This window comes from Papilio xuthus, unplaced genomic scaffold, assembly GCF_000836235.2.
Source record: "Papilio xuthus unplaced genomic scaffold, Pxut_1.1 DF827570.1, whole genome shotgun sequence".
NCBI lineage: Eukaryota > Metazoa > Arthropoda > Insecta > Lepidoptera > Papilionidae > Papilio > Papilio xuthus.
In genome coordinates, this window is record NW_013531079.1 from 132185 (window position 1) to 156936 (window position 24752).

Genomic DNA, 24752 nt, shown 5'->3' on the forward strand with positions numbered 1-24752 from the left:
AATAACATAACTAAGTTACAACTTTGAAGTGTTTGGTGTTAAAAATGAAACATCAATTAATATTTTAAACCAACTTTATTTTTAGCTAAAATATAATAATTCATACATCAAAGAAGATCCCTAATTATAAGGTAATACCGCAATAATACAATAAAAAAAAATTAATGGAAAAATCAATATAAAGTAAATATAAGAGAAATTCTTCCCACAACGATTAACAAGGTCAGAGGCCCGCCTCGCCCGGGGCGTGGCCGGGGGCGGGGGCGGGGAGCGGGGCGCGGAGCGCGGGGGCGGGGTCAGATCTCACCGACATAATAAGCGACGGGAAATGATCATTGGACGGTTGTCGAATGTTTAACATAACTATTCAATTAAAAACAAACAAAGTGCGACATCGTATTCCGCGTCGAGGCAACGCGCAGCTGCCGGCGACGATCGCTCGGTCGATATCCTTCGCTCGTTTTGCCTTGTCTTCTCACTGGTTCTTGACTCTGACAGCTATCAATGTCGCATCTCGTCTCGCTGAGCGTTACATAAGCGTCAGAGACGTCAAATTGAGCGACGTTTGAGCGATGTGCCGGCCACCGCGACAAACAGCTCGTAAAACAACACCGTGATTATGTCGACAAGGATCGCTTAGATAGTGTAAACTCGAGCGCCTTACAGTTACTCTACGCTAATATGGCAATAAGTCCATGATATGCAAGACGGAGAGCGCGGCCGCCGCCGACACAGGGGCGTCGCTGTAAGATGGAATAGCTGGAAGAAAAGACAGGACATTCGCAATGCCCTCCTCTCCCGTGCGGCGCGGCTGCTGCCCTCCGGCCAATGAAACACCCGACGTGAGGGAACAGTAAAACTTAACTAAGGAGCGGGCGTACGGGGGCCGCGCTCGTTGTGCGCGTGTGCGTCACCGAAACTAACACGTAGCTTACACCTAAACGTTAGTAAAAATTTTCTTAACGCATTCAAAATATATATATAATTATTATATAGTATCTATAGCTGATCCTAAAACGACATCGTTAATATAGTACTTGTATAATATACATCTATGTACGTTTTCAAATAACTCTGTGCCTAAAATACGTTTAAGCCGATTTTTTGTTTAAAAGCTCATAGAGGGTTAGAAGTGTTGGGGCGCGCCGGCGACACATTACAACTACCAGTGAAGACGTATTTTGTACAGGGTACGAATCTATTTGATCCGTCTTGTACTTTGTTAAATGCGGCCTCGGGACTTCGAGGCAGAGTGGGCGGGGCCTCGCCAGACGGGGGCGGGTCCAAGGGTTATGGGCGGGGGAGAGCGGGCGGCGGGCGGCGGGCGGCGCGCAGCCGGCGCAAGCGTCACTTAGTGTAGTAATATACAAAGAGCGATTGACCTCTTAACACTAAACCTTACATATCCGACTCCATACGAAATTACAACGACTACAGATTTTATTATAACATACATCGCTTCACTTACGTTAGAAAAAAAACGATAGAAAAGTGTCACAAGTTCTAGAAACAGACAAACAGACGGACGAGCCTCAGCAGCCGGACAAGCGAGCGAGGGAGAAATTATTCATTACGTATAAAGTTGATATGATCAATTTTGAGACCTTAGTTTTAGAGACTAACAAATCTTACATTAGAAAGTCTTGTGCCGCGAGAAAGTGCTGAAGCTTGAGAGTACGCTAGTTGGTACTCTATCGCGACGCAATAGAGTGCCTTTTGCACAACACCGCGGCGAGTCTGTACCCACAGAGACTAAAACATCAATTCCATTAACTGTTTGCGAGAACATTCGAGTGTGACGTCAGAGGGCCGTCTTATTTGAACAAATACATCGTTATTTAGTTAAATAGCAAAGGGGAGCGTACGGCGGAGGCGATTTGGGCGAGTTACGAGAGATAAGACGGCCGCGCAGATGGCGGGGAGGGGAGTGGCGGGATAAGTACATGCCGCTTGGGGCGGGGGCGGGGGCGGCGGCGTGGCCGGGGCGGGGCATTACATCGTGCTGTTGTCCCACTCCAGCTGGCTGATGTTGCGGTACTTATGCTGCTTGCCCGGCAGAGCTGCAACAGACACACATTCATACAGTTATACAAACTTGACGACTTAAAAATTCCATTTTCTTACATACAAATGTACGTACGTTCACCATCGTCGTCGTCATCGTCCTCGGAGTCGTTTCTGTCGCTGTCGGAGTCGGAGCAGGACTCGGCCGAGCTGTCGCCCGCGCGCCCGCACTCCTCGCCCGCAGCACCGACACTCTGCAATGTTCACAAACCAGTCGTAAATAATTCAGTTTTCGGATACCACAATTAAAAAATATTAATTAGACTTACATCATCCATGGGGTTGACGGTGATGGTGAGAGCGGAGTCGTCCCAGGCCATCTCGGCATCGGGGCGGGGCAGGGGGCGGGCTCGCGGGCCGGGGGCGGGACGGCGGGCGGCGCGGGCGCGGGCCACGCCCACCGCGATCAGCGCCACCACCGCGCCCGTCGCCACCGCACCCATTACTAGCGCCACGTGGTCTGGACGGACGACGAATACGTTATAGATTAATGGGTGATTTTCAATTGTTATGTGAGCAACGAGTATCAGTAACAAACGACACTAACTGGTTTGCGCGTGCTCGTGCTCGATGCGCAGGTCCAACAGGCGCGGCGCGGGCAGGTCGGCGGCGTGCGCGCTGCGCTGAGCATGCGCGGCGAACACGCGCGGCGCCGTCGCCAGGCCTTCCAGACCCTCGGCCGCGTGCGGAGCCTGATCATATAACACTCGTTACTGAAGAGCTCGAGTAGATTACTCATTGATGATTGCATTATTAGTCAGATGACATCACCTTGTCCCTGGCGACGGCATCCAGCTTGTCGGCCAATCCGCTGGGGCGCAGCGCGTGCGCCGCCTCGCCCGATGAGCTAGCGCGGGGATGCACCACAGTCAACTGAAAGTTAACGCAAAAAGGTTAATTTCAATGAGCATTCAGCGCAGGCAGCCCAGTGAGCGCAATGAGTGTAGTCAGGCAGTGAGCACTCACCGTCTGTATGTACTCGTTGCTGGTGAAGCGGCCGTTGAGCTCGGAGCAGGTGAGCTTGAAGACGCGGTTGAGGTAGTAGGCCGGCTTCTTGTTGCTGTACTCGATGGAGCGCAGCACCTGACACACGCACATAGCTAACGTTGTAGGTATGTATATTGTGTTTGCGAATGTTACGCTATGAAAAAAGGGACACGAGGCCGACCTTCTGGTAGTTGTGCACGGAGTCAGCGCCGCTGAGCGAGACGCCATCGCGGGAGAGCGCGGCGCGCACGTCGCTGGCGGGCAGCACGCCGCCGCGCAGCGCCAACGCCTCGTGGTCGGGGTTCAGCGCCGGGTACACCGACACCGTGCACGAATCCAGCTTCTGGCTCGCCGTCTCTGTGCGAAAAAAACCTACGGTCAGCGAGGGACGTGCACTAGTGGGCGGGGTGAGCGGCGCTGTGGGCGGGGCGTGCTCACCATGCAAAGTGCCATGGTCGCGCGCGACGACGCGCACGCTGAGGTCGGCGAAGACGCGCAGGCCGGCGCGGAAGTGCGCGTAATCTCGCGCCGCGTCACCGCTGCCGTTCAGCAGGATGCTGGGCGTCTGCGGCTGCAGCACCATCACGTACGACTCCGCGGGTCGCGCCTTTATGATGCGTCCGTTGTCACATCTGATATGCACGAGACGGCAGTCGATATAGTATTAATACGAAGATACAGTATTGCGAAAGTGGGCGGAGAGAGTGTGTCGGGCCGAGGGTCGGACACTCACGTGATTGTGGTGTCGAGGTGCACGTTGCGTCTCCCGGGCGTGGGGAAAGCGCGGGCGTCTCCATACGCCACGCGCCGCACCAGAGTCTCCACCTCGCCTGCACCGTCGCCTTCCACCGACACCGACTTCAGATCTGCACGAACAAAATACGTAATTGTAATCAATTACTTGGAACGAAGTCGAGAAGTGTTGCAATTCACATAATGTGTGAGATACCGACATATATCGGGTGCAAGGCTGAGTCCCTCCCGGCAGCGCGCGGCGCAGCGCAGCGCGGCGGCGGGCTGCTGGCCGCCAGGCAGCACGCCCAGCCCCGCCAGCCAGCCGCGCAGGTGATGCTTCATGTCGCCCTCCGTGCCTGCACATAACAATACAAATAAGAAGGAACTCCAAACATTGTTTGACTCGAAGAATCAATTTTAATAGTTTCCGCCAACCTTGCCAGCAAGCGCCGACGACGAGCGTGGTGTTGATGCCGTGCGCGGGGTGCAGCGGCCAGTCGTCGATGACCTCGGGCCCCTTGCCGTCGGTCGCGCGGTAGGGCTCGCCGTCCACGTACAGCTCCACCGTCGGGAAGCGAATGTTGATCGCGTAGTGATGCCACTCGTTGTCACACACCTACACGCATACACAGAGTCATAAGACATTGATAAATTATGTAATCTTTTACATACATGACTTTTGGGAAAACAAATACCTCCGGTATCTTCCACCGCCACTCCGCGGGGCGGAAGATGTTGAGGTCGCCCTCGCCGAAGTCTCGCCGTAGCAGCAAGATCAGGCGGCAGTTGCGCACGAACAGTGCGTAGTGGTGACGGTTCATCTCTGAAAATGTCACACAGTCAAAAATTACACGATGACGCAATTCTAGTATTTTCTTTGTGAACACTTTCGATAGTATGAATACTGACTGTGGTCGTCGGCGAGGCAGAGCACGTGCTCCTTGCGATGCTTGTCCTGGTCGGGGCGCGGTGCATGCCGCAGCCAGGTGGAGATGGCGAAGCTGCTGCCCAGCGAGTGGCCCAGTACGCTCTCCGGCACCACCGCCGATGTCGTCTCTCCGTCGAACTCGAACATCTCCTCGCCGTCGTGCCCTAGAAGATCGAGTGCTTTTAACAATATTGCTCCCGGTAATTTCATTAGTGAACGGTAGAAGTATCGGGTACCTGATTCTGGTTTCAAGGACTTTGCCCACTCGTTGCCCGCTCCGGGGCTCGGCAGTAGATCGATAGTTTTCGGATCCAGACCTGAAATCAACATATCAACTTGTGAAGACTAAAGAACTCTATTTTAAGTAGACCTTGTTTTATAATTTTTTTCACAAAATGTGCAGTTTTACTGACCGCATATGGTGCGCTGTGAGTGCAGCGAGTAGGTGTCGCGGTCGCAGGCGGCGCCGGCGCGCGAGGCTCGCAGTGAGACGAGCGCCTGGATGCGTGTAACGGCCGGGCACCGCTCGTCACTGGTGCACGCCTCCAGCCGCGCGCCCGGGAATAGCGCCAGCGGGCCAGACCCCGGCGCGTAGTCCACGCGCTCAGCAAGACCTTCCAAGTAAGGAAAACTTCTTCAAAGACCATCCAATACAGTGCTAATCGTGTTGACGAAACCCTGCCTCAAGACTATCATCGCAATACGCAGGTTTCGAAATCAAGATACTGAGTATTAGATTATTCAGATATTTGAGGACTGACCCTTCCAGCCGGCGCGGCAGGGCTTGTTGACTTTGATGGTGACCATGACGGGCGCGGACTGCATCATGCCGCAGTCGTATGCCACCACAGACAGGATGTGGTTGTGCGACTTCTCGTAGTCCAGCGGCTCCGTGTTGCGGATCACTCCTGATAACATTAATACAATAGACCTGGAGTTCTTTAAAATTGACAAACGTTAATAACGAAATGGCGGCCACGGACAGGTCGACGCAGCGTGGGCAGGCCTCCCGCAAGATGGACCGATGACCTGGTCCTTGACTTGCGGGAGCGTCCTGGATGCGGGTGGCACAAGATCGGTCATCATGGCGATCTTTGGGGGAGGCCTATGCCCAGCAGTGGGCGTCTCATGGCTGAGTAGATAGAATAACGAAATAGCTTTTAGGTGTGTTTGGATAAAATTAAACAAAAATACAGAGAAGTAAAAAGAAAAATACCTATATATTTATGCCACGTATACTCGAAACATTTATATTGTTTTATTTCTGTCTCTGAAAGACTGAAATTATTTCTTGCCATGACATTGAAGTTTGAGAAGTAGCATGAACACATCCTGATCCATTCCTTTTTTCCTTCTAATAATTTAAAAACTTTATTAATTTACCTTCGTTATCAATAGTGAAGGGCTGGTTGTTGTCGTCGAGGATCTCATACTTGCAGACATCGCCATAGTGCGGCGTGCAGTCTCTATCAGTGGCCTCCACACGAACCAGCTCCTCGTACATCTTGCCCTCATCCACGCTGCACACGTACGCCGCCTGGCTGAACACCGGCGCGAACTCGTTCACGTCCGACACCGTTATATGTACAGGAACCCTGAGGAAGAAGATACCACATACATTACACTTAGAGATTCTTTAACTGACAAAAACTAAAGTTATTAACAGTTAAGACATTAAAGGTTTCTGCGTCTAACTATAATAAATTAATAGAAAAAATTGAAGTCTGCTCAGTGAGTGTTAAATTGACCAGAGTAAATGAAGTCGTAAAGAAGCAATCTCTGATCTGAGGTCAGCTGTGTAGGCCGAATTACCAGAGTCATTTGTACTGGATCTAAGCTGGTATCTTCTCAATGATGTGCAGTTGTGTACTTACGTGTTAGAGTAGGAGCCGTCACAGCCGACTGCGGCGATATCAAACTTGTAGTTGCGTCGCTTTTCGCAGTTGAGCGGGTAGCGCACGCGCAGCCGCGCCTCGTTCTCGTCAATCACCATGATCTGAGGATACATACCAACCATTTATTATACATAGAGTTAAAGTGCTATGTTTTATTATATAAAGATGTAAGCAGACTTTTATCTAGCTGAACATTTTTGATGTTCATTTGTTTATATGCAATTCCATGCGTAATGTATTTATACAGCTATTATTTCTGGATCAGAAAGCACCGCATGAACATGTCTAGATGTCAAGAAGTTGACTTGACTGCCGGCAACGTAAAATGCTATTTTACGTTACAAAGCGTTGACTTTGTGTACACAAGTGATGCGAGCTGGTGCTACACTTTGTATCAACTCTTGCCTGTCGCTTGTCGCTTGTTTCGTAGCTATAAGCTCTTTCTATATTGCATCTATTACGTATAAGTCGTAACGTGCTAACGAGATAGGAAGGGATGTTTAATATTCAAGATTTCGTTTATAGGTTGGAGTCAATTTTCTACATAAATATTTCTTTATCAGACAAATATAACATTATAAAAACTTAGTTAAAACGTTCTAAAGTGTAAGCACTAATACGCCTGAATTTATTGAAGAAATTAATTATTTTTCTTTACTAATAAAATAGGACTTCTTTTATTAGTAAAGATATTTTTTTTGTTTGTTATTTAAAAAAAAAAACAAAAGAATATAATGTAGATATATAGATAGCACTTTTGAAAATATATGCGAAGATTATCGGCGGGTGATGTAGTACTGTAGAGCGCTTTTAGAGAGATTCAGCATTTAAAGCGCTTTATTACTTAATTCCAACGTTAAGTAACAAAGGGCGCGCAGTTCATGTTTTTCAATAATGTTTTTTCACTTCCCAAAGTGTTTCCATTACGGAAATTAGCCGTTGCGGGAGAGCGCCATGCCACGCCACGCCACGCCATGCCATGCCATGCCATGCCACGCCACGCCACGCCACGCCATGCCACGCCACGCCACGCCACGCCATGCCATGCCATGCCATGCCACGTTTTGTTATATGTTTGTTTATATCTGAATCTGATTTATAAAGTATCTAATTAATATTATACAATAAGTAACTTTGTAAAATTAATTTAAATATGAATTAATACCATTTATTATTGAACGCAAATTTACATGTTTTTTTTCTTCTATTGAAATAATATTTAGAATGTGGTTTGGTGAATTTCCAACCTTAAATATCTTTGCTTGTTTCTAGACAGTTGTGAGGCCGTTAACTTTTATTGAAAAAAGGAATTTTAAACTAAAGTCGGTCGTCATAAAAATAATCCGTGAAAGCGATATCCGGCCACGACGACCATTAGCTTTATTGCAGGGAGACTTCAGTTCGAGTTTTCGCTTCTCGCTATTCGTTGTTTTTTTTTATTTCTCTGCTAAAAATAATTTACAGAACATGAACGTCGACTCTCCAAATAAAATTTTAGACGATACTAGCTGTCGCCCGCGACTCCGTCCGCGCGGGATAAAAAATAGATGTTGGCCGATTCTTAGACCTACTCAATATGCTCACAAAATTTCATGAGATTCGGTCAAGCCGTTTCGGAGGAGTATGGGAACGAAAATTGTGACACGGGAATTTTATATATAAGATGTATTTTAGCTACATTCATAATTTCAGCCTACATCATTGGATTGGGAGATTGTACCAATAACAACAATGAAGAGAATTATAAACAAAAAGTTTGTCAACCCTATTTCAATTGTATGCAATGTACATTCCCGCGTCGCAACTCTACTTGTACGTACAAGTTGCGCAATACACCTTCCGGCAGTTGGAATGCAAACACAACCTGCTCTCCAGCTGAACTGATTCCCCTCTGCATATTCGTTTACAATTTATTCATTCAAGTGTATATGAGTGTTCATAGAGTTGTTTGTTTATTTAAACTTTGTAAAGGAAATTATGAAATTCCCTCACATAATCTAGATGAATCTTGTTCCTTTTTAAACTTCGGTAAATTAAATTACTTCAGAATAATAATACTTCTCTTTTCCTTATTACTTGGCGCTTTAGTATCTTATCGAGATGTTTAGCAAATGATTCGTAATTGTTGGAGTATGAAAGCCAAAGAGAAACTTTCAAATTCTATGGATTTGCTTTAGTTTAGCTTTACTAAACAAACTTTGAGCCCATCAATTGTTAGATTTTACGTCAAATTTTTTGGCAATTTTTTTGTCCGATTTTCCGTGTTTATCAGATTATTTGACAATTGACTTTGTTATTTTGGCTACAAGTATATGTATCGTGTGGTAAGGAATAATGCAACACTAACCTCGAAAGGCGCCTCCCCATGATGCTTGTTGTTAAGGATGAGGAAGGAGCAGAGCGGGCCGCGCGCACGTATGGCTGGCGTCACCTCCACCAACGTCTCGTTCTCACGGATCAGCCCATGGTAACCCTCCTCCGGCTCCGCCAGCTCCAGGTACGGGACGTCTGCAACACATAAACAACTCTTATACAATTTGCTACACTTCATAAACATGTTAAGGTTTAAAACAACTTGTAATCCCGAAATAAATAAAAGATTAAAATGTATGTTATCCTTGACATGTCACTATGTATTCATACACTTATAAAAAACATTTCAATCATGTCACAACATGTCATTGTTTGAAAAACCGAAAAATCTCGCAGACAAACAAACATTTACTTATTCTCATATCATGTAATAGTAGAAACATCCAAAATATTAATATTATGTAGCTCAAAATATCCCTAGTGACGTCACTCTATCGTTACAGGATTTCTCTTAGAATAATTACTATTTAAGTTTAAGTGAGTAATGTAACGTAGAACGTTAAGTGTTGAGGGAATACCAGGAAGCACTTGAAGTGACGTTATTAATATTTGATGTAACACTTTATGAATTATCGGTCGACATGATACAAATAGAGCAGCTAATTGGCGAAATAATAATGGAAATACAGATATTTTTAGAGTAACTTTTACGTTTTTATACAGCGTTTTATTTCAAGAAAAAGCAATTAAAACGTTCCCTTGTCAAAGCGATAGTAATCACAAATCATTGTCTCGTATACAATTGACATCTGCAGGAGTAAAAGGCGACGAGTAACTTGAGCGCTCAATAGTCCTGCGGGGACAATCACTTTGGTCCCGTACTCAGTAACACGTTACGTATGTCGCTTTAGTTTTGTTAATTATTTAACTTGTTATTCTTTTATCATTGTCTTTATATCTGACTTGATTTTGCTGTAGGATGAAGAAATAAAAACTTTTTTCTAGCTAAACGCATATTTGACAAAATTTCGTATGATTATAGTTGAAATCAACAAAAAAGCATTTAAGCGACTGGAAGTAGTTTGGAGATTTTGATATAACAATCTGTTAGTAATAGTCAGACATAAAATAAGGCAAAGCATGCGGTTGTCAGTTATTGCATTGCATTGCAGTGCGCTGCTGCGTCGAGTGCAAGATATGCAAATGTTGGTGCGCCGAGAGATACGCGCTGACGTTTATTTAGAGTTCAATTTACATGATAATAGCTCGCAGCTCGCAGCGAGACATACAGATGTATGTCGCGGCGCGCTGCAGACAACGAATTCAACAGTTTCATTGTTTCCATCTAAGTGGATAAATGTTATTTATTTACAGCAATTGTTATTAAAACCTTTTGTGATTATAACAACACTTACATTAATACTCATACGTATCTATCTGACGCTTGGAATTTGTCTTTGTTGGGCTTAATAACATAACAATCCAGTTGTCGTTATAAACGATCTTGTATTCCGCGTAATTTATCGATTTTTGTTTCTTGAATTGTTTTTAGTTTATAAAAATATCTTTTAATATTATTCGAATGCTTAAGAACATATGAAACTACATCAGAACCATCTAAGTTATGAGTACCGGCATAAGGAGGAGCATTAGGCCGCCATTACGTGGCGCTCGCCGCCATCTTGATGTGGGATTATACTCGGCTCGATTTAACGGTTTATTGCGTGCGGCTGCGTTGTAACGCGTACATTTTGCTCTCTAATGGCTAAGGATGTGAGTTAGAATTAGCGTTATATTCCTTCGTTATTAGTTATTTATGAGATTCAATGGAATTGAGATATAACGTAAATTGGAAAGAATAAAAAAAGCAAAAAGCAAGGACTCTGGCTTGGATTTTGCTTTTTCTGATATAAAGTTTTACTTTAAAGATATTTATCAATGAAATTACGTAATAAAAATGATCTAACAAACTTAATTTGATTCCTGTTCTGATGTCAGAACAAAAACCGAAGTGTAGAACGCCGTGAGAGAAAAATTAGGCTAAGAGACAAGCAACGTCGGTTGAAGTTGATTGCTCGCTCCACTCCGCCAACTCATAAAAAATGAAGGCTTTCACGTAATGGATGGAAAGCTTTGGGACGGAACGAGGAGCGAGGGTTGCTATTTGTACACTTTGACAGAAAAATCTGAAAAAAAACTCAAATTGCAATGTAACTCCACATTAACTAGTCTAGTTTATCGAAAAAAAAGCATTAAAATAATTTACAAAATACTAAAGTAAACATTATTATTATTTGTTGGAATACACGAACAAAAACCATTTGTTAATCGTAAGAGCATAAATGTGCAACATTATTTTGTTCCTTTCAAGTTCGTCGTTTCCAACATTGAAAATACCTAAACAAAGAGAGTTTAGAGTCGCTCGTTATGAGCACAAAGTATCATTGCCGGCGGAGGCTGCGGTCCAGCTATCAGTTGCAAACAGCCGGCTCGTTAGCCTGCGCCCGGACCTTTCACATTGTTAATGCTGCTTGAACATAACGCTTCGATTGATCTTACTTTGCAGAATTTTTATTTGTACCAAGTTACAGTTCTTTGTGTTAGCACAATTGACTTGAATAATGAATTGAATTGGAAGGAATCGAAATGCTAAAACTATTAAATACAATATATAGTAAACAATAATTCAAATGAGATTTTAAGCACTAAGCAGAGATGGATTAGGGAACAACAGCTATAATATGAGTTTGATTAAAGCGTGCACGTAATTGTAGTTTAGAGCTCGCTACATGTTAATCACAAAGACGAGGTTAGCTCGTAATTTTGAAACTACTTTAGCTAAGCGTTCAGTTCAGTAAATTTGAAATAAGGTCACAATGTAGTACTCAAACTACAATTATAAAATATTAAATACAATATTATTTACTTGTTTAGATAGAAGTATTTTACACTCAAGAGAACGTATCCTTTATAAAAAACATATATTCATATAATTATCATATTATTTTCCTTCTTTAATATGGAATAAGTACTCTGCTATCCAACTTTGTAATTCAAGGAACGTTTTCTCGTTACAAAACTTGAGCATTACTTATAAACTATTTAAATCAGCAAAGAACCTCTTCCCGCAATACTAAGAAAGTCCCTCGGCGCGCCTCGGATCCTGGTATTCCAAGAGTATGCTTCCGGGACATAATCAAAAAGATACCTTGAACGTAATCCTTTCAGTTATTTTAAAGGAAAATATTGCAAAAAGGAAGAGTTCTACTTAAAGTTGAAGCTTACTTACAACATGAATCTCTTAGAAAAAGACGATATCCGATGACGCAACTATTCAGTAATTTTTCTAAACAAAACACATTTGCAATACGCAAAGAACTACATATTCATAGAAGTGTGGTGCTGCACACACTTCTATGCATCACATATGTATTGCTACCTAAATATACTAAAACTGTGTGCATTTACGTACGAGTATATTCATGGTCATTAGTGTCCAATGTATTGTACGTATATACTGACCACTTCTTGACGCTGATTCACATGCGTTTACACCATTTTAATTGGAGTTTAACGCGCATTACCGCCTTGCTGACGAGCGCTTCCTAATTGGAACTTGGATGCAAGTGTGTTTTCATTTAACTCAGCGTTCATTCACATTTGCGATAAAAAGACCAGTGAAGAATTTTGATGACGTATTCAAAATTTGCTATTTTAATTTTGGTTTTAACCTAAATCTGTTAACAAGCAATTTGTTAAATAATTAAAATTGATTACGATGTACGTAAAATAAAAGTAAATGATACAAGTCGTGGTGTAGCAGAAAATTTGTTTGAAACAAATCGAATGAGCATAGAAGTTGAAGATGTGCTTCTGAGAACTGAGAAATATCATTAAAAGTTTGTTCTGAACATTCGACGAGTCAATAACAAATTGGAATGGTCTCCGCAGAACTCGAGCAAAAGAGGATACGTACGTTACGTTTTATATATTTTGAAGTAATCGAAATGGCAGAGATATGAGATTCTTTGATTTGAGTTTGACTATTTAGAGATAAATCATTGGTTAATCCAATTTAATAACAAAATATGACGAGAGATATAATTATTTAATCATTAATAAGGACATTAATTAATAGACTTTAAATTAAACTAATATAAAATTCAAATTGATATTATTACTTAGTTTTATTGCAACTTTGTAATTCTCAGGATTTCTACATGAAATACTTCTAGAAAATGTGTACTAGAAAATAAATAGAACTGTGCTGTATGGAGTACAAAGAAAAGGCGGATTTATTGAGACATCTGTTCCTCGTGTCTTGTGTTGGGGGAGAAATAGACTCGTGTCTCTTGTACATTGAAACAATCGTATTTTAGACGAAACATTCCGAAACAAGTCGATATTGTGTTCACATCAGTTTCTTGTTTTGTAATAAACAAATAACGTCATTTATGACCAAATTATCTGAGTTATTTCATTTCAAGTATTATATATATATTTCAAATTAACAAAATATTTTCAAAACCGGTGTTATTTATGTCTGGCAACATTTAAAAGCATGAAAAAGCGTTGTTTGTGTCGACATAAAAGTTTTCTAACAATTCGGCTTCACGTAATATTTCAAAGCAAACTACTCTCCGTTTAAATATTCAAACGGGACTCGGTCTGTACATCATGCAAGAGGAGAGTGGGGAGGATTCGTACATGTCCGTGGAGGTTCCCCGGCGAGCCGCGTCCACCGCCACTAAAACTCAAAAGTCCCATATTTAACGTGAAAGTCACTTTGACACAGCTCACGACTCTATCGCTGTAACCTTCTCTGACTGTAATCTAGGTGACTTCACTTGCGGTCGCTTGCTTCTCGAAATTTCCCGAGCAATTGCAGATTTACCGGAGCTTTCCAGATTGTTCCACGAAAAAGAAAATACTTCCCTATTTTATTTTACGTCTCAAATTCGTGTGTAAAGTAGGTGGCCCAAATTAAAAAAATCTAGTTCGTGTTCTATATTTTACAACTTTTAGAATAAAAATTTCGTGAAAATTACAAATACGCACATGTTAAAAATTTTAATATGTAGAGATTAAAAAAACTAAAGTGTGTTCATATGTTAAACGGATTTTTGTTGTAAAGTACACAATTTCATAGTTAAAAATGTAAAAAATAACAGTAATTCACCGTATGCCAAGATGTCTTTTCCCCGACACGACTCCGCGCTAATCTTGTGACAACTTTCTGGTCCTTCGAGCCGGCTACTGAAACTGTAAGCCCCACCTTAGTCACCGTATTACCCGCTAATCCTGACAACTTACTTAAAACGAGCTTTCACTTGAACTTTATTACAGTAGTATGGATTTAGAGATCGTTTCTAGCATTTCCTCGTATGTTTTCCTAAAAGCATAATGTAAATTTATAGTATTGAAGAGAACAAAAATAAATACAGCTATCTTCTTTTCCTTGACGGTTTTATTAAAAAACAAAAGAGCCTTTTTTTCTAAAGCAATCTCTTTACCTTAAATTGGGCTTTATCCATAAATAAACATGACAATTAACCTCAAAATTTGTAGCTCTACTTACGTGGGATGGAAACATAATAAAGTTAGGGTACGCACGTAACGGCCACGTCGCGTCGCGCCCCCGCGTCGTCTCCGACAAGTTATTGTTTCATTACGACATAATCGAGGAGATAGATAAATAACAAATTACCTTTTCTTAACAATTACTCTTCAAAAGAGCCCTAAAATTGTTTAAAAGCAATCACTTACGTAAAACACAAAAATATATCTTGTGAATATAAAAGTACTATAAAAGCACGTTAAAAGCAGCGTAGACTATATGTAATCAATTCTTATATACATACGTTTACAAATTGTTTGAATAACGGATAAAACATTAAAGTAAAGTGAGGTAAAAAACTAAATTCCCCAGACTGTCCCGCACGCGACGCTAAAAACATTTCCATGTTCTCCGGCCTGGCCCCGCGCGGCGGAACAAAACAAATGGATAAAGTTGAAGTTTGTGGAGTTTGGAGTTGCCTCCCTTAACACATGATCGGCCCCGAAACGCGTAACTAATTCCATTTGGTGGCCATCGCTTCTGATCTGACAATCGGGAGATTTTGTGTAACAAATAACATCGAACTTCCATCGGAATAGTTTGTCTAATAAATTACACGACTTTTACTCAATAAATATATAAGCGTTATATATTTTTTCCAAAAAATATTCCATAGACAAATTAGAAAGAGCTAACATGATCCGAAAAGGATCTCTGCCAAATCTCTGGTTACAATAGTTAACACGATTTGGCTTGAATCGTACAAAGCACAGCCTTACCTTTATACCTTTCCGTGTAATGTCGCTTGCCGATAGAGGTCGCTTTTAGCGTTTTGTGTCACATAAAAAGGTCTCCAGGGAATGTCGGTGCGCGACATTACGTTACGTAAATTATTTCGTATGACATGCAAAATTCTTTTTCCATCCGCTACAGGATGTTTAAGAATACCATTTTGTGTTTTAAACAAAAAACTATCTATCTAATATTACAAATGCGAAAGTTTGGATTGATGTTTGTTATTTATAGTAAATATAATAGTAAAAGGATTTGTATAAGAAGGCAGGTTACAGTCTGCAATAGCGCATAGGGTAGTACCGTCACAGTTTTATTTATGTCGGCGATTATTTAGTTGACTTTTTTGTCTGTTTTGTTATTGTTACGAAGTTGACAATGTTTATTTAATATCTATAGACTATCATCATTCATTAAAAGTAACATTATTAAATACTTTGTATCACTGACTTTTATTTTAACCTACAAGCTCTCGCGTCGTTCATTTTAAAATTCTTGATCCGAGCTCGAGGCGACACAGTCGGGGGGGGGGGACACAGACGAAGGGGGGGGGGGTTTCACGTTTTATTACATTTCTTGGATCTCAAGCGGAGTATAATTTAATTTCTAAATTGCTTTGCTTCGTAACTCTTCTCAAAATGTTTTTAATTGATATTAACTTTGACGTTTAATTTAAAAACAACATAGAATAAACAGTTGATATTAAATTAGATATTATGAAGGCTGTCTTTTAAATAAAATGACAAGTTACTATGAAAAGTAAATGCTTGAATATCATATTTATCATATATTAAATAACGTACAAGCCTATAATTTTACTAAATATGTTTAATCCAAAGTCGTCGTAATAGAAAAGTTAAAATAAAACGTACACTGTAAGCTTAACGAATTCCACCCTCAAGCTCGCTCTATGTGGCAGATTGTGAAGGGGGTGAATTAGGCAAAGAGGCGACGTGACGGAGGGAATTGATTCGAAATGCGGGAGATGCTCACACACGTCTGATAATGGAAATACGTTAAAGAGACACACTCATCAGACGAAACGTGGAATTACTTAGACTTTACATTTGTCTTCTGTTTGGTCGTCATATTACACAGGTCGAGTTTAATTCTGTTGCGGGCTCTACCATAAATTAATAACATATTATGACAATCTTAATTATCAACATATTAATAAAATAACATGAACGAGTTAAGGGTGTTTTATCAGTGGCAGTAATGGCTGACAATATGACGGTCATCAGTGTAACGAGTGTGACACACTTAGTTTGACATTTGTGTCAGTGCGGCGTGGCGAGGGTTAATTTAAAAGTTTGTAACAGCGCTCGTTAACCCTCCGACCGCTGGATTATGGTTTGTTTAACGATGGCCTGGGTGACGCTATTAAGTACAACCCATATAGTAACTTTGTGGCTGGAAAAAAACAACAAAAGTATAAAATATCTATCTTTTTTATTTTCCAAATACGAAATGTGTGCAAAATATTCGTGTAACATTTTTCCGATGAATAATTTGAAATAAAGTGAAGGGATTTACCGCAGGCCGAGGCGAGGTCGAACCTTTTCCGGTAAAATCTTTGACGGGATAACAAAGAAAAACAAACCGGCCTCGAGACAGAACGAGGCATTCGATGTAATGACACACACGCGCAGCCACCGTGTGATTGATATTTACTATTTACTCTTGTTTTATATACTAATGCATAAAAATAACTTGTTTAAAACATAAAAATTAGCGGTCTCCTTGAGACGGGCACTTTATCTAACACCACTCAACAGCAAAATTGTCAAATGCATTAAAGAGATAAAAGAAAAAAGTGAAAATCCAATACATTTCTAGAAATTTATTCGATATGCTGTCAGAATAAAATTGCTTGCTAAAACAGCTAGTGTTACAACTTAATAAAAAAACAACTCGTCACCAAAGCAATTACCCTGAGCAAAGAGCCTAACAAATCTCATAACGCGATCTCCGGCGGAGCAGTCCGCGGCCGGCGCAGGGTAATGACATTTTAAAATTATTACTTCGCCTCGTTTGTCACAGATAAATACTATAAAGTGGATTACTAACTAGCGTATAAGACATTTCCGAGTTCAACTCTTGGCAACAAAGTTTGCTATAGTTTTTTGATAACTTGGGGTTTTGAAATGTTACTATAGTTAAAGCAAATTTACTAGTTACGTACTTACAGATTCATTTTTGGAGCTGGATTTATTGACATTGCTCTTAAACATCTAGTAAATTCTTGGTAAGTAAAATCAATATTAAATTCAGGCGTTGACAAACTTTAGTATGTAAAGGAGAACTGTTAAAGCGCTTACTAAACCTGTAACGTCTGTCTAAATCAATAAATGCAAATTGGCAGCGCATAGCCTGAGCAGAGAAACACTGCATACCTAGATTCAGTGCTAACTTCATAGTACAAGACATGTATACAGCATTAGACGATTACAGATAAGATTCAAAACTTCGACTCACATAAACTAGAACCACTGAGCTACGGATCAATATATGAATGCCACTCACGGCTTATTGCGATGTACTATAACTAAGTCGGCCGAAAAGTGGCGAGCTGCCTCTTGACTCGCAGCTCTCATCTCGAAACGCAAATCATAACTCTATGCAGGTACAAATTAAACGGAGATGCGAGTCAGTTCACTGATTTCCTTCATACATGTGTGACGTGACCTGAACTGCACGTTATCAATTCTAATGCAAGTAGTTTAGTAAATAACTTTTGTTTGTGTTCATAGATGGCGTTGGCGTCATTTACAAAACAAATGCTACAGATAACTGCCATTATTGTACCTCTGAATAAGAAATGTTGGACGCATATTTAAACAGCAGGCGGGATGCTGTTATTTAAAATTCTCTAGTAATAAGGCACTTTGAACCTTCATTTAAATGTCCTGCGCAGACTCCCCGCACTCGCGGCAACAGGAATTTACTTTGTGAAGTTTTGTAAACTTTAGTATACAACTAATAACTCTGTATAAAGGAACTACACTTTGATAAACTATTGTACGTTAATTACTTTTTATGTTGTTAATCGATTCCTCAGTAAACAATAATTCTAGAACTTAACAAAGCATTAAAGTGTGTATTTGACAACGTACATTATTGTGACAATTAACACTTCCTTTTAAACATATATCTGGAACTTAGGCAAATTATATACCAAACGTAATTCAATGAATAAAAGCAGAAATCACTCAGTGTCACTGCAACTTTACATCACATTCGAGTAAATAAGAGACCGTCGTCGTCGCGTTGTGCAATCAAGACGCCTCGCTTCGGCTTGCATTACCATCCACCTACCCCCCTCCACCCAGAAACCCACTCCCCAGAGAGGAGGTGCGGGGGGGGGAGGGAGGAATACAACCTGCGATGGAGGAAATTGATTAGACTGTGCGACTCCGCGAGCGATACGCGAACTGTGATCGTGTATCGAATGACGTACCTTTAAAGCTAAGGCCGCGTACACACGCTCCTCGCCAATTTTGTGTCCGCGGCCTTATATTTTTTTGTCATTATTAAAAGCGACAATGTATAGTGCAAAATTCCTATATACCTCTGCATTCTATCAGACGATAGGGACAATGAGTTTTGTAATTATTATTGCAAGTTCTATCATTGTTTTAAAGTCTGCGGAAGCTGAAATCGCAGCAAAAAAGTATTATAATACGAGAAGACATACAAAATATACTTCTAATTTCATATATCTCTGACTTCATAGCTCATTTCTATCAGCAAAAGGCGGAGTTATTAATTAGGTTAGGTCCATTAATCGCCGTCGGACACCACCGGCCATTTTTATCTATCTACCCTCCCTCTGATTTATCACGCGCTTACTCATGCATTGTGGATTTTCTGTCTGTTTCCACCGACTGCCCACTGCCCACTGTCCACTGTCCACTGCCCACTCGCCACAAAACGTCACATACATTATTCCGACTTCATTGAAGCCAGTGAATAAGTGTGATATATATTATGTTACGCGACATCTAAACGTAGATTTTCTGAAGTAACACTTGTATGAATACAAATTGTCTATCCCTTTCATTCTGTTTGACAAAACCACAATACGTATTGGTATAAATGTCAGTCGGCAGTTGACTTCTACGGTTGTGATTATAAAATACTAAAAGTTTTACATGTTGTATATAAAGTAGATATGATAGTAGTTGATATGTGTGAAGTCAACCAACCCGCACTTGGCCAGCGTGGTTGACTATGTCCTAGTCACCCTTAACTTAGGGTAGGCTCCGAGCCCCTCGGTGGGAACATATAGTGAGCTGATGATGATGATGATATAAAGTAGAAAGATCAAGGGACTGTGATATATTTCTCGCTTATAGAGGTTTCTCTCTTACCCGAGTTTCTCGCATATTGAGGTCATTCGACAGGACTGGATAATGACTCTCACTTATATTGGTTTCTCGCTTGTTTACTTTCGACTGGAAAAGTGACAATATAATTTCCATAATTTTACTGACTGTCGCCGGCGACTCCATCCGCGCGGGATTAAAGAATTGATAGTAGCCGATTCTCAGAACTACTGAATATGTATATAAAATTTCATAAACATCGGTCAATCCGTTTCGGAAGAGTATGTTAATTAATATGGTCATACTATAATTTTATATTTAAGATTTATAACATTACACAGACCCTATACTTTCTATTACCTTTCCCATCTTGTTTTAAAACGTTAACTTTGTAGTTAGTAAATCAATTTATCTCTAATGAACATTTCTACAATTTCTCCGTTTCAAAGACGATGTGAAATTACCTCGGCTCTAACGAGTCTCCATCTTACGTGTGACGATGACGAGCGTAAAGTTATACTTTAACTTAGAGCTAACTTAGCACATTATCATGCATACGGCGTGTCACTTATCGTCGTGGACGTTCTATCTCCCAACTTATTTGAAATAACTTAGCAATATACTACTACATGAATAAGTATTTTTGTAATAACTTAAATACTTTGTCAATTTACTTAGAAATTATATTGCTGTGTGGTATTAACAAAATAATATGTTGTGATATTTAATTTCAACCTAAATATGCTAACTTAGCACTGTAACTAATAGTAAGATAGCGTTTACTTAACTTTAACTAATGGCTAAGTTCTCAAGATTAGTACTTAGATGTTACTTTATTAGAACTTTTAACGATCAACGTATTTCATTCCCTGTGTGCATACATATTGACTTAAAGCCATACTTTACAGTTGAAGAGTTTATTTTAAAGGTGATTATTGTATATTTCCTTACTAAACATTCACTAAGGCATTTATGTACCGACCGTTTATCAATGAATGTAAAAAATAAATAATTAACAACAAACAATTTAACTTTTTGATTAATGTTGTTTAAACTTTGAAAGTTTTTATGTACTGTAAGTCAATATTAAGTAAAGACAAACTACTTGGTACGAAGATAGGTATTGTGTTAACTTAGTTAAAACTTACAAATACTTATACAAATAATTGTCAATTTACAAAAGCGAAGTATTCCAATAATAGTTAATATTATAAGTGAAAATATTTGCGTACAATTATTTTGTTCAGATACTCAAGAAATTTTAAGGAACTATTATATATTACTCTTTTGTTTGTAAACAAGTAACTTTACAGTTAATTAATATGTAATCATAACTTACCCCTAACTTAATATTAACTTATTACTATTATATAAAATGACATCAGAAATTCTAACTGACTTTGTATCGAATAAGGTTTTACACATTATCACTTAAGCTCTTATTAATATTATGTTTCATTTTATTTCCAAACATAACAATTAGTAGGTAACTAAATGAAACATAAGTATTCATAGACAGGACAACACTAATCAAAGTGTAATCCAGGACTGGTTACTACTAGGTCATAAGTCTTATATGATACGACTGCATATAACTAGCTTTTGTCTAGAATTGTTATTTTCTAAAATTTTAGTAATATCCGCTCTATCTCAATAGAATAAACACATCTTGCCGTTGTGAAGTCAAGTTTAAAAAGTCACGTACACATCGCCCCCTCATCTCACAAGCCCTGCCCCCCACAGCACAAAGACCTCACAGAGCCACCCCCTCGCGCCCCTCATTACACAAACCAAACAGAACTTTTCATAATATCCATTACAAGGGATGACTCTACTGGCTGACTTCATACAAAGTTGAGAGTTTTGTTTGTAGACGGCGCGGCAAAGGTTAACAATACTGTGACCTACCCTGAAGCGCCAATAGCTTAATGGTTAAAGGTACGGTCTACCCCACATTAGGTCATGGGTTTGTTTCACACGTGGGTTTTATATTGTTATATAAGTACAAAATTAATATTTTTTTCGTATTAATTAACGTAAAAAACGGTGTTCGTGATTCGTATCTGTTAATTCCTAAATTAAAATTAAAATATAGTCTGCTCTTCTTTGAATAAAATTTAATTAACCTCAGCGTACATAAAAGTAATTCCCTCGCTACGTAGCGGCTTTGTGCTCGTACAAGGAGCTTTCACAGTAATTAGCAGATCAATGGCAGAGCACACAAGGCTTGTGCTCACAAAAAGCGACGCTCAGTGTGTCTGCACCCTAAAGGCGATAGTTCCGCCCAATGAGCGCGTGTTCTGATTGATGATACTAACGATGAGTGAGTGTCGCGTCACACTGAGCTCAAAAACATTTACACAATTCAATAGAAATTTTAGATCATGTAAAGTCTACAATGTTACATATTCTCATGATGATGAAGCATATTTCTTACTAAAAAGACGTTCCTAAACTTTGTAAAGATTTATTAATATGTAATACGTGACCGCCTACACATTTCAACACAACAGAACGAAATTAAACAATAAAATACCAACAAAATAACTAATTACATATAATTATAACATCACACAATGTAACATAAAACTCTTTATAACGTCGAAATTGACTTGTTTGGTTAACGTTGTTTTCTAAACGACAATTAATTCTCTCCATTTAGCGTCCACTATAAAACGTGACAAATTGCCCCTTTAGTAACTCTATGTAGAGTTTACATTGTATTTCATACATATTAAGAAAGTCCTTGTTGTTATCTTCGAAATGAAACGATCTCGAGGTCTACTTGTAATGACTTTGGGAAGCTTGTATCGAAGATATACCTTTGTTTAATTAACTCCTAACGACACTATTAAGATCTGCTCAGACAAAGACAAGAACATTTACGTTGTTTTACATAATCATATTACCTTAACTACGAGACACACGTTTGTAGTTAAAATATACATAATGTGTAAACTTTATCCCTAATTAGGTTGTACTTAGCGGCTTAATGTGTGCGACATGACATAAAACTGTTAGCTAAGTTTTTACTGCTCAAACATATGTACAAAAACATGTGCTTGCTTTTCATGAGATGACAATATGACATGACAATTTGTGACAGTTGTTAACGGTAATTTTCAAACATACATACACATACAATATTCGGCTAAATGTATGGAATTTAAAACACCTTTAATTATTAGGACAGACGTCCGCAACGCAATTACAACTTGTCTGAACAAAGTTTGCAACGTCGTGGGTAATTACTGAAACTTTCAGTTGACTGTACGGTACGTGCCGGACAACAAATAATGAATATGCCTTTGTGTAAATTATATGCTTTATTTGACTTTAATACTGAAACATTACTTATACTACTAATTATCATCATCATCAGTTCACTATACGTCCCCACCGTGGAACTCGGAGCGTACCCTAAGTTACGGGTTACTAGGCCATAGTCAACCACGTTGGCCCAGTGCGGGTTGGTTGACTTCACACATATCTTTGAATTTTACGTACATACGACGTTTTCCTTCACCGTAAGGGGGGATAAATGTACTTATGTAAATCGGTAATTGAAAAACACATTGGTACATGGCGGGATTCGAACCCAGGACCTGCGGATTGCAAGTCAAGTGCTTGACCCCTGAGCCACCGAAGCTCCATATTACTAACATTCACTACAAAATATTTCGTTTTGCATGTACCAATGTAATTTATTGATAAATGAACGCGAAAACAAAAGAAGATTATGGTTTTTTAACGAACAACTTTCCTTTTACGTAATGTGAGCATATTATGTACTACTCTTTTATACATAACAGCCTTCATATTTGGATTAACGTCATCATCAGCTCCTAAGGAGCCTACCCTAAGTTGAGAGTGATAAGGCCATAGTCAACCACGCTGGCCAAGTGCGGGTTGGTTGACTTCACACATATCTTTGAATTTCTTCTCAGATATGTGCAGGTTGCATCACGATGTTTTCCTTCACCATAAGAACGTCGGATAAATGTACATATGTAAATCGAAAATCGAAAAACACATTGGTACATGGCGGGATTCGAACCCAGGACCTGCAGATTGCAAGTCAAGTGCTTGACCACTGAGCCACCGACGCTCATATTTGGATTAACGTGCTTCTTACGAATATACCAGTATGTTATAAATGTGACTGTTTGTTTGCAGTAAATTCCAAAGCTAATATTAGTCGACTAGCTGTGTACAGCTGTGGAGCGGATTGGGCTACTAATGGCGGTCAGCGCCGGCCGCTAGAGACCGCTAGCCTCGTGTTTGATAGATGGTCAACATTTATATTGCAAACACTGAAGTACAAACTAAATACTTGATATATAGTTAGTACATAAAAGGAATTACAAGTATTTATGTTGAATCGAAGTCGAATCAATTGAGTCTTTTGTTTGGCAATTTCAACAGTTGTGTAGGATCCTTTTTGTAAAATGTCTCGTAGTGATATCGTAACGTGTAAAGGGGATTCAACGAAACCTACACATCTCTCACTTTGACATAACGCACTAGAGAATATTCTATGACTATGTAAAAGTTTCTGCAAAGTCAAATCTTTAATAAGTCAACCTCATTTGGATTTCAAACCTTTGTTATTGGTAATGAAAATGTGTTTTCCATTTGCTGTACTTTACTTGTGAACCATACCTGCAACAAATAAGAAAACTTTTTAAGGATACGATTAAAATAATGTAAAATAAAAATCGAAATATAAAAACTTATTTCAAGGCAGCTTTTATTTTTAACATATTATTGTAAAACTTAAATAATAACATTTAATTGGTTTGCATTATATTATTATGAAATTGTCAAAGCATGTGAATAATTTGCTGCATCATCATCATCATCATCATCAGCTCACTATACGTCCCCACCGAGGGGCTCGGAGCCTACCCTAAGTTAGGGGTGACTATTGACTATATACTATTTGCTGCATACATAAGTACTAATTGCAATTTCAAGCAACTTGTAAATTATTCTCAAGTTAATTTGGAATGAAAACCGAGATGCAATGCAGAGACGTGTTCAACTCTCCTATTATGTTACACGTACCGTTTCATTACAAATATAATTAAATTAAATTAAATTCAGTTTAATTTATTGTATTTTAGAGTTTAATAAAACTTTGATAAGATTTA

The 24752-nt window shown here is 39.8% G+C and overlaps 1 protein-coding gene across 1 annotated transcript in view; it reads right to left on the reverse strand.

Moving 5' to 3' along the window:
* Nucleotides 1-482: 482 nt before the first annotated feature.
* The window catches only part of Cals (calsyntenin 1), a 101126-nt gene continuing 76856 nt past the window's right edge, over nt 483-24752 (reverse strand). The window contains exons 2-20 of the mRNA XM_013313299.1: nt 8957-9117; nt 6589-6710; nt 6098-6309; nt 5476-5622; nt 5128-5328; nt 4951-5031; nt 4696-4878; nt 4482-4609; nt 4222-4402; nt 4005-4142; nt 3785-3917; nt 3490-3683; nt 3233-3408; nt 3031-3147; nt 2836-2937; nt 2612-2756; nt 2334-2524; nt 2141-2258; nt 483-2060 (exon numbers count right to left, since the gene is read on the reverse strand). Coding sequence (XP_013168753.1) covers nt 1993-2060; nt 2141-2258; nt 2334-2524; nt 2612-2756; nt 2836-2937; nt 3031-3147; nt 3233-3408; nt 3490-3683; nt 3785-3917; nt 4005-4142; nt 4222-4402; nt 4482-4609; nt 4696-4878; nt 4951-5031; nt 5128-5328; nt 5476-5622; nt 6098-6309; nt 6589-6710; nt 8957-9117 — 2798 coding nt within the window. The 3' untranslated portion in view covers nt 483-1992. The remainder of the gene's footprint in view (nt 2061-2140; nt 2259-2333; nt 2525-2611; nt 2757-2835; nt 2938-3030; nt 3148-3232; nt 3409-3489; nt 3684-3784; nt 3918-4004; nt 4143-4221; nt 4403-4481; nt 4610-4695; nt 4879-4950; nt 5032-5127; nt 5329-5475; nt 5623-6097; nt 6310-6588; nt 6711-8956; nt 9118-24752) is intronic.